The 11118-nt window shown below is 47.0% G+C and overlaps 1 protein-coding gene across 1 annotated transcript; it reads right to left on the reverse strand.

Annotated features, from left to right (window-relative positions):
* Positions 1 to 480: 480 nt before the first annotated feature.
* eif3m (eukaryotic translation initiation factor 3, subunit M) lies at positions 481 to 9155 on the reverse strand. The gene is made up of 11 exons (XM_055861977.1): positions 9039 to 9155; positions 8059 to 8191; positions 7550 to 7688; positions 5773 to 5896; positions 5506 to 5600; positions 4326 to 4409; positions 4117 to 4216; positions 3829 to 3910; positions 1822 to 1965; positions 1416 to 1476; positions 481 to 726 (listed from the first exon to the last, which is right to left on the reverse strand). Exons 1-11 carry the CDS (start codon positions 9078 to 9080, stop codon positions 603 to 605), a joined length of 1128 nt encoding a protein of 375 aa, XP_055717952.1. The 5' UTR covers positions 9081 to 9155; the 3' UTR covers positions 481 to 602.
* Positions 9156 to 11118: the final 1963 nt, after the last annotated feature.

Consider the following 11118-nt stretch of genomic DNA (forward strand, 5'->3'; position numbering starts at 1 on the left):
GAGTGAAATCATTCAACTGCTTTGTATTAGAGGTGGGAGACCATTGAGATAGGACACGGTATTCCTAACCTGTGTAACAAGGTCAAACTGACACTGGATCAGTTTCCCAACACCTCACCCACAGTGTAAAAAGATAGCGCTGAAAGTAACACTGCTCTGACCTCAGCTGAGGAGTTAGGTTGATAGCACTGATGAGAGTAGGGTCTATAAAGTGCTTAATCAGGTGACCCATTTGTCACCCTCAGTAACAGGCCCCCGTCACCCCCCCATCTCACATTGCCACTCTGGTTCTAACTAGAACCAGATGCTCCGGGTGGCCAGGTGAAGAGCAACCATTAACACAACAGACAGCAGCTTCTTTGGAGAACAAGGTCACTGCTGATGTTCGCATGTGATGCTAAAACTTCTGCGATACCACTTGCCCCTGTAAACAGCTAGACATGATTTACATCTGGTATTAAGACAAGCAAAACCACCATGGAAGATCTCAATTAGTCTTTTATTGGGTGAATATAAAAATGGTGACAGAAGATTCAACCAAGGGAGTTTGACAAAGGAAAGGGGGAAGTTTTTTTAAAGAGGGTTTTGGAGAGAGAGAGATCTTAGGCGGAGGGGGACAGGGTCTGGAGGCTGGTCTTCACAGTTGCCAAATTGCTCTTCCAGGAGCTGAGACTGTCGTAGAGCTGCTGCCACTGCTGCTTGCCGAAGGTGCGGTGTGTGCTGTGGCTGATGGGGGCAGAGATGAAGACACACGGTTAGGGAAAGGGAGCATAATGCCATTCCTGGCAACCCTGAAAGGTATCATTGGAAATCTTAGAGCTTTGAGTCTCCCTCTGACATAGTAGTGCCTAATACATCTGAAGTACCTAGAGGGAAGACATTTTCCTTGTCATACACACAACCAAACCCTATGATTCATAGGTATGCATAGAACATACCACAACCGTAAGCACCAATCAGATCAGAGTCAAACGGAACCTGCTTTGTAGCACAGAATAAAAATAGATGTCTAGATTTCCTTTGCGGAAACCCATCAACAATAGCATTTATACTCAACTGGCAAAACAAAAGCCTCCAAAGGTGAAAAAAAGTATTTCTGTACAGCAACACACGAACAAAGACCAACTGTAAGGTTTTATAGTGGGGAGCTCTGAAGAACGCTTGTCAGAAACCTTGAGCTGATTGCTACACAGTAAAGAGTGTCTCTATTACAGGGTCGTTCATTAGGTACCAAACTGAAGAAAAAGGGAGGGACTACTACAACGCCAGTTTCCGTTTTCTGTTGCAAAATGTTTCGCTACATTGCGCCTTAATGAATACGACACAGCTTTAGCCCGCCAAACGCAGCCGCTAACGTCGCAGAATACACTTGATTAGAATGCCATGTTTTTTTATTATTATTATTTTTGGCTTACCTCACGATAACCTTTCGCTGTGTCTGGTCAATCTTGCAGTACACCATCTTAGTCCGAACGGCTACAGACAAAAGAGACAGGAAGACATTGAGAGAGGTGGGCGGCAGACAAGAGGGAGTATCCGGGTGTCAAGGCAACCCTCAAACAGAGACTTCTGAGAGAGCGACCAACGTCACAGTAACAATAAGGATACTAACTCCTACATGTCTGCTGCTGTGACAGTTTGGTTCCTCAATTTGTCAAAAAATAATCATCTACAGACAACATCCTGTTTTTACCGTTTTAACCTTTTGTGTTTCTAGATGTTAGGTGGACTGTTGCATTGAGGGGGAATTCCAGCGTTGTCAGAGGGGAGTATAGTATTATTAGAGAGTGTGTGTGGGTCAGATTGAGGCGGTGTTGGTACCGTCGATGACGAAGGCTTCTACTTGGTCTTCTTCTAACTGCAGCTCCTGCTGCATGGTGTCAAAGGAGATCTCTTTAAACTCCACCGCCATGCCCATGAACGTCAGCAGACACATCTTAGCCATGTTCTGCTCATGGTTCAGACCTGGGGACAGGAAGACAGTCAATAACACACAGGACTAACATCATGGTTCAGACCTGGGGACAGGAAGACAGTCAATAACACACAGGACTAACATCATGGTTCAGACCTGGGGACAGGAAGACAGTCAATAACACACAGGACTAACATCATGGTTCAGACCTGGGGACAGGAAGACAGTCAATAACACACAGGACTAACATCATGGTTCAGACCTGGGGACAGGAAGACAGTCAATAACACACAGGACTAACATCATGGTTCAGACCTGGGGACAGGAAGACAGTCAATAACACACAGGACTAACATCATGGTTCAGACCTGGGGACAGGAAGACAGTCAATAACACACAGGACTAACATCATGGTTCAGACCTGGGGACAGGAAGACAGTCAATAACACACAGGACTAACATCATGGTTCAGACCTGGGGACAGGAAGACAGTCAATAACACACAGGACTAACATCATGGTTCAGACCTGGGGACAGGAAGACAGTAAATAAAACACAGGACAAACATCATGGTTGACACCTGGGGACAGGACTAACATGGTTGACACCTGGGGACAGGAAGACAGTCAATAAAACACAAGACTAACATGGTTGACACCTGGGGACAGGAAGAGAGTTATTGAAACACATGAATAACAAGACATGACAATGAAATAGATATCAATCAATGACAGGTCACCAACTCTTAGGTACCATTAATTATGAGATCATTAACTATAATTTCTGAATGCACATTAATTGTCAGCTGGCTGGGTGATGAAGAACGTAACTGACTAAGGTTCAAACTCTCAGGGCGACCTTGGAGGGAAACTCCAAGAGGTAATCATTCTGTGATGAACACACAAGCACACTTAATTCCACTTGACTCGGGGAGGGTCCCTTGGCTAATTGCCTCTGTGCCCAGCAGTGTGGAACTACAGTGACTAGGCATATTAACACAAACACCACCATGTCTGCAGAGAGCCAATACCACCTGACTTATGTGGGAGGACCAACCATGATAATTGGACCACTACGTTCTCAGCAGTGTGTGTGTGTGTGTGGACAGAGAAACACTGCTGACACACACACATTCCAACCCTGTATCCACAGAGGTCAGCGATTTAGGCTAGGCAGGGTGTGTGTGCTAGGCAGGGTGTGTGTGCTAGGCAGGGTGTGTGTGCTAGGCAGGGTGTGTGTGCTAGGCAGGGTGTGTGTGCTAGGCAGGGTGTGTGTGCTAGGCAGGGTGTGTGTGCTAGGCAGGGTGTGTGTGCTAGGCAGGGTGTGTGTGCTAGGCAGGGTGTGTGTGCTAGGCAGGGTGTGTGTGCTAGGCAGGGTGTGTGTGCTAGGCAGGGTGTGTGTGCTAGGCAGGGTGTGTGTGCTAGGCAGGGTGTGTGTGCTAGGCAGGGTGTGTGTGCTAGGCAGGGTGTGTGTGCTAGGCAGGGTGTGTGTGCTAGGCAGGGTGTGTGTGCTAGGCAGGGTGTGTGTGCTAGGCAGGGTGTGTGTGCTAGGCAGGGTGTGTGTGCTAGGCAGGGTGTGTGTGCTAGGCAGGGTGTGTGTGCTAGGCAGGGTGTGTGTGCTAGGCAGGGTGTGTGTGCTAGGCAGGGTGTGTGTGCTAGGCAGGGTGTGTGTGCTAGGCAGGGTGTGTGTGCTAGGCAGGGTGTGTGTGCTAGGCAGGGTGTGTGTGCTAGGCAGGGTGTGTGTGCTAGGCAGGGTGTGTGCTAGGCAGGGTGTGTGCTAGGCAGGGTGTGTGCTAGGCAGGGTGTGTGCTAGGCAGGGTGTGTGCTAGGCAGGGTGTGTCCCTCCCGGGGGATTTGATCTCTACAGTCAGGTCACTAGCCGCGAGGTAGCCCCATTGAGTCTTGATCACTCACCGAGGGAATCGATGAAGTCTTTGTTGCTCTGGTAAAACTTCACGTAGGCAGCTAGCTTTGCACTCACAAAGATGGTTAGGAGCTGTGAACGAAGGAGAGAGAGCGAGAGAAGTGTAAGGCAATGTAGTCACTGTTAAAACAATCAGGTAATAATGTAGCATCATTGTTATGAATGGATTCATATGAACCTATTAAATCCTCCGCTGTGGCGCCAACAACAGAGTTCAAATGTCACGGCCTTGTTAACAGCAGGATGAGCTGTTCCCTGAGCTGGGCTTCAGTACTCACATCGTGGAGGAGTTCTCCCTCTAGGAAACGGACAGGTTTGAGGGCCAGGAGGTGGTCCAACAGGAAGGTGTTGGGGTCTTTCAGGGCTCGTACAATGCATCTGGAGGGAGGAACCACAGAGGGGTGAGTGACAGCAAAGACAGCCAGTCATGTGTCAGATCTTGCAGTTATGATGGTAGGATAACAGTAGGACAGAGGTGTGTGTGTACCTGTGGGCATCAACGCGTGCTTGTGAGGCGTTGTCCTCTGTGTAACTCCCCAGCAGCTCCACCATCACCTTAGCTGCAGCCTCGCTGCAGAGGAACACACACACTCAGTGTTACAAGAACCAGCTCAAGAAAAATACAAACATATATCCCATTGTACTGAGGAATTACTTTTAGAAAAATATGGAAAACAAACAATCATAACAGAGAGTGAAAGTGCCGACGACACCACCAGGCCGCGCCGCCGACACCACCAGGCCGCGCCGCCGACACCACCAGGCCGCGTCGCCGACACCACCAGGCCGCGTCGCCGACACCACCAGGCACCAGACCGTGTCGCCGACACCACCAGGCACCAGACCGTGTCGCCGACACCACCAGGCACCAGACCGTGTCGCCGACACCACCAGGCACCAGACCGTGTCGACGACACCACCAGGCACCAGACCGTGTCGACGACACCACCAGGCACCAGACCGTGTCGACGACACCACCAGGCACCAGACCGTGTCGACGACACCACCAGGCACCAGACCGTGTCGACGACACCACCAGGCACCAGACCGTGTCGACGACACCACCAGGCACCAGACCGTGTCGACGACACCACCAGGCACCAGACCGTGTCGACGACACCACCAGGCACCAGACCGTGTCGACGACACCACCAGGCACCAGACCGTGTCGACGACACCACCAGGCACCAGACCGTGTCGACGACACCACCAGGCACCAGACCGTGTCGACGACACCACCAGGCACCAGACCGTGTCGACGACACCACCAGGCACCAGACCGTGTCGACGACACCACCAGGCACCAGACCGTGTCGACGACACCACCAGGCACCAGACCGTGTCGACGACACCACCAGGCACCAGACCGTGTCGACGACACCACCAGGCACCAGACCGTGTCGACGACACCACCAGGCACCAGACCGTGTCGACGACACCACCAGGCACCAGACCGTGTCGACGACACCACCAGGCACCAGACCGTGTCGACGACACCACCAGGCACCAGACCGTGTCGACGACACCACCAGGCACCAGACCGTGTCGACGACACCACCAGGCACCAGACCGTGTCGACGACACCACCAGGCACCAGACCGTGTCGACGACACCACCAGGCACCAGACCGTGTCGACGACACCACCAGGCTGTGTGTAGTTAGTTACCTCTTCTTACATTCGACCAGGGCCTCGTACACCAGCCTTAGCAGTGTGTGTTTCTTCTCTGTGTTCAGGTTCCAGTCTGTGATCCACTTACGCACCTGAACCACAAACACACAAGCAGAGCCATGGAAACGTCAATCATCCTTCCTCTACAATGTCTTGTTCCTGCACAGAGCCCTTACATGTGACTGGTAAAGTGTGGTCTGAGCGAATTGGATGAGCACATCGGTGAGAGTGACAGTGTATGGCGAGTGTGCACGGTGAGCGTACCTGGTCGAGGTCCGTGGGGATGAAAGCGATGGCGTTGCAGGTGGTTGCTACCTTGATGAGGCTGCAGTAGACTGTGTACCTCACTGGGGCTGTCTCATCCATACCATGGAACAGGTTACTCAGCCTACACAACCAAAACTATACACGTTAACTTGACCATTAAGACATGGCTTACGGTTAGTGTTTACAAGGGTCCCACTTCTTCCATAGTGCATAAACAAACCCAAATCCTGGGTCGCTGACTCCATTAACTTGTTTGGGATAGGGGGCAGCATTTTCACTTTTGCATGAATAGCGTGCCCAGAGTGAACTGCCTCCTACTCAGTCCCAGGTGCGAATATATGCATATTAATCGTAGTATTGGATAGAAAACACGTTGAAGTTTCTAAAACTGTTTGAATGATGTCTGTGAGTATAACAGAACTCATATTGCAGGCAATAACCTGAGAAAAAATCCAAACAGGATGTGGGAAATCTGAGGTTTGTAGTTTTTGAACTCACCCCTATCGAATACACAGTGGGATATGGGTTATTTTTTCACTTCCTAAGGCTTCCACTAGATGCCAACCGTCTTTAGAACATTGTTTCAGGCTGCTCATGTGAAGGGGGGCCGGATGGGAGCTGTTTGACTAAGGGGTCTGCCTACAGCCTCGTTCTCAGTCAAGCGCTTTCACTTGAGAGGTTGCTCTCGTTCCAGTGCTTTTCTACAGACAACGGAATTCTACGGTTGGAACATTATTGAACTTTTATGATAAAAACATCCTAAAGATTGATTCTATACTTAGTTTGACAAGTTTCTTTGAACTGTAATATAACTTTTTGAACGTTTCGTCCGAATGGACCAGATCGTGCTTTTGGATTTGTTTACCAAACGCCCTAACAAAAGAAGCTATTGGACATAAATGGACATAAATGATGGACATTATCGAACAAAACAAGCATTTATTGTGGAACTGTGATTCCTGGGAGTGCATTCTGATGAAGATCAAAGGTAAGTGAATATTTCTAATGCTATTTATGAATAATGTTGACTACCCAACATGGCGGATATTTCTCTGGCTGGTTTGGGCTCTGAGCGCCGTTCTCAGATTATGCTTTTTCCGTAAAGTTTTTTTGAAATCTGACACAGCAGTTGCATTAAGGAGAAGTGTATCTAAAGTTTCATGTATAATAGCTGTATTTTCATCAACATTTATTATGAGTATTTCTGTGAATTCATGTGGCTCTCTGCAATATCACTGCATGTTTTGGAACTACTGAATCTAACACGCCAATGTAAAATACGATTTTTGGATATAAATATGAACTTTACCGAACAAAACATACATGTATTGTGTAACATGAAGTCCTATGAGTGTCATCTGATGAAGATCATCAAAGGTTAGTGATTAATTTTATCTCTATTTGTGCTTTTTGTGACTCCTCTCTTTGGCGGGAAAAATGGCTGGGTTTTTCTGTGACTTGGTGACCTAACATAATCGTTTGTGGAGCTTTCGCTGTAAAGCATTTTTTTTAAATCAGACACTGTGGCTCGATTAACGAGAATTTTATCTTTAAAATGGTGCTTAATACTTGTATGTTTGAGAAATTTGATTTATGAGATTTCTGTTGATTTGTATTTGGCGCCCTGCAATTTTATTGGCTGTTGGCGAGCGGAACCCCAGTCCTAGACAGGTTAACTATGTCCGAGTGCTCCAGGCATCTAGTGGGTGGCTGCATACTTCACCGGTCAGGGAAGACTAGTAGAGAACAGAGATAGATGAATGTGTGGACTTACAGCTGCATCCTGAGGGAAGGCCTCTCTCCCTCTCGGGACTTGACCAGCTTCTCACACAGACTCTCGATCAGGGTCTCCTGTTTCTCCGCCTCCAGGATGAGTAGCAGCGACACTATGCTGTTCATCACACTCTCCACTTCTACAGAGAGGGGAGAGAGAGACAACTATCAATCACAATGACACCATTCATTATGATTCAAGACTCATTCATACAAGCCACTTTTAGGAGGAAACAGAAAAACAAATTTAAGTGGGGGTCCAGGAGAAAACAAAAGGACAGGATGGGTAGGGAGATGGAAAGAAAAACAGAGGTAGAAACAGCAGATGAATTAAGGGAAAGAGACAAGAGTGAGAGAGGACAGTTTATGTGTGTGCTGACATCATGCAGACAGGTGTATCTGTAGATGCCTTGGGCATGTTTGCCTTCTCTACATGGATACGTCACCAATGTGAGCAGTCCTTTAGAAGTGCCACTGGCTATAGGTTAGCGTTTCCCTGGTGTCACTCACCTTTATCGTCGTCCTTGAGGCAGACGTCACAGGCCTCGATGATTTGAGCCAGGTCCACATGGAGACCGCCTTCCGAGTTTTCCTCTGAGATCTCTGCTCCTTTGGCTTTGATGTAGGCCCTGAGCTCTGAGGCCTGTCAACAACAACACGTTATAAAAGAACAGGGATGTATTTATTAGTCGGATTCCGTTACAAAACAATTTGTCTGTGAAACCAAACGTAAAACGTTCTGAAACGAAAACTACAGTTTCTATTGGGTCCTTTCACATTTCCTTCTGTTTGGTTCCTTGAGTAAACAGTAAATGTTTTCCGTTGTAAAACGTTTTTCAACGGAATCAAACTAATGAATACACCCGAGATTAAACAAACTACAGACACAGCGATGACACTTAGTCCAATAACAAAACATGCACTACTTAACAGCTGTCATAGAGATATTTCAATTGTACATTTGATTAAGGCTGCACAATGACGTATTTTCCTTGTCCAAGCCTTACAGCTGGCAGTTAATCTATACATTACAACTAGCATGTGTCTTCATCCAAAGCTAGTCAACTATTCTAACCAGTTAGCTAGCTACATTGGGTGAAAACATTGAAAAACAATTGTTGATGTTGTAGACTGCAACTAACTGTTAGCTAGTTACCTAACGTACATTCCTAGTTACGTGTAAAACAAATGCATCAGCTGGCAATACGTTGCATTAAGTAAACACACATCACGGGGATATATCTAAAGTTTACAAAGAGATCTAGATCCATTTAACTGGGGGTAAAAATGGAACCAGCTGTAAAGTTAGCATGCTAGCTAACAAACAGCTAGGCTAACTAGCTAGTGAACTGATCATAGTCATTGACTCATGGCTAACGGTAGCATGCTAATGTTATCTGGCATGTCATCCTTTGTCGTAACGTTACATATCGACATGAGTGTGCTCATTCTTTTTTTTTTTAACTATTACTAAAACACTTCAATCGTACCTGGTCCTCTTCGGTTATGTCGATAAATGCTGGGACACTCATTTTATAATTATTTTAGTGAGCCTAGATCAAATCCACGCTCGCACTACCGCTGAGGACACCGGAAAAGAAAACGCTTTACTACCGGCAAACATGATGCACTTCCGGGTCATCCTGTTAAAGTGACCGTAGTGATAATTCAGTTGGACTGGACTTTTTCTCATATTGTTTCATACAAAATGTTTAGGTAGTCTAACCTCTACATTTACAACATACGGCCAAACGATGTAATGTTTATTCGTTTTTGATTATGTAATTATGATAAATGTAAACATTTAGTTTTTGTTCCCCTCACCAGTTGTTACATTTTTAAATGTAAACTTTATTTAACTAGGCAAGTCAGTTAAGAGCAAATTCTTATTTAGAATGATGGCCGGCCGGCCAGACGACGCTGGGCCAATTGTGCACCGCCCTATGGGACTCCCAATCAAGGCCGGTTGGGATACAGCCTGGATTCAAACCAGGGTGTCTGTAGTGACGCTTCTAGCACTGAGATGCAGCGCCTTAGACCGCTGCGCCACTCGGGAGCCCCGAGCCCCAGTTTCTTTGAGAACATCCTACAATCTCGTTGATAAACACTTTTATTGAAGGATTTCAATAAGGACTCCCGAGATACTAAACGTGTGAAACAGGTAGTGGAATCATATAATTCTGTTTATTTTGCTAGATGACTTATGCACCATCTGGAAATGGATAACCTCAGCTTGAGCGCTCCAAAAAGAACAGACAGGGTTCAAAGTGTATGGTCAGGGTCACAAGTTAACGAGACCCACTGCCATGGTCCATGCCATCCTTTCTCCTCTTCTTATCCAGGTATCAATCTCTCATCTGGGGGGCTAGTCCCAGGATGTCTTGGCTGAGAGTTACAGTGGTAGAGGTGATCCTCGGACGGAGGTTATCTGGCTGAGTTACCTCTCTGTTCGGACCACCGCGACTTTCCTCAGAGTTGACACCGGAAACAATGTGAGCATCAGAGGGGAGCAGCTTTACACAGCCCTCCCACTGACCCAGCGATATGGCACCAGGGCCTGTATATCAAGTGGGATGCTGTGATTTAGTCAGCCGCAGTGGCAGGCCACTTTCCCCTGGAGTGATTGAGGTGGGGGGGCTTAAGAGTAACTGGAGATGCAGTTGCCCCTAAAAGCTGGCTCAGGTTACAAGCTATTGGGGTGTAAAGCCATACATCTTCAGGTTAAGAGTAAAGCCAAGCACCCTCCACACCCAAACAATGGTGGTCTCTTCTTTCCTCTTCACTGTCTCATAAAACGGATACTATCCTGACCTTGGATACCAAGTCTTGGTGGGTTAACTGTCTCAACTTTACTCAGCCATACAGTACTGTTTCCTCTATAACCTGAAGAGCAGTTTGCTGTAATCCATGTCTACGTATGTTGCCCATTTGAGACACTTTGACGTGACATAGAAATGGCTTTTTAACTTATCTAATAGCAGTGAGATATGAACTGCACATAGGTCACAGTTTGCTTATAACAAGTCATTCCTGTTTGATTACAGGAATATTTCACATCATGAAATGGAGAGAGAGAGAGCGGCCAGACCATAATTCCTGGAGAGTCTGCCAGTCAGATATGTCACGTTGCAGTTACAGTTTAGACCAAGTTAGACCAACCAAGTTCATTTTTATTATGTTTAGTAGGATAAGGATCTTAAAATAGGGAGCTACGGGTAAATGGTCGGTGGAGTGTTTCACCATGGCCCCTGTACAATGTGTAACACTCATCAGCCTGAGAGTGCCTGGTACCAAGCACCAAGCTCCCCACTCACTCTCTCCTTGCCCTCTTTGGATGTCACAGCCAGGAATTTATGGCCGCTTCTACTCCCAAAGTGTGCTTGCTTGTGTAACTCTGAGCATTTCATTAGGTGATTAACAACTGTTGTCAAGTGCCTGTTGTCAAGTGCCTGTTGTATTTCAACTGCAGAATAAAAGTGTATTTTTTATGGTTTTGAAGCTCCAGATGCATACGAGACATTGTTTGTCTTTTTTAGGAGAAGCTTTAAAACGCCAGGTTTTGATATGATC

This window comes from Salvelinus fontinalis, chromosome 1 (genome assembly GCF_029448725.1).
Source record: "Salvelinus fontinalis isolate EN_2023a chromosome 1, ASM2944872v1, whole genome shotgun sequence".
Taxonomy (NCBI): Eukaryota; Metazoa; Chordata; class Actinopteri; order Salmoniformes; family Salmonidae; genus Salvelinus; species Salvelinus fontinalis.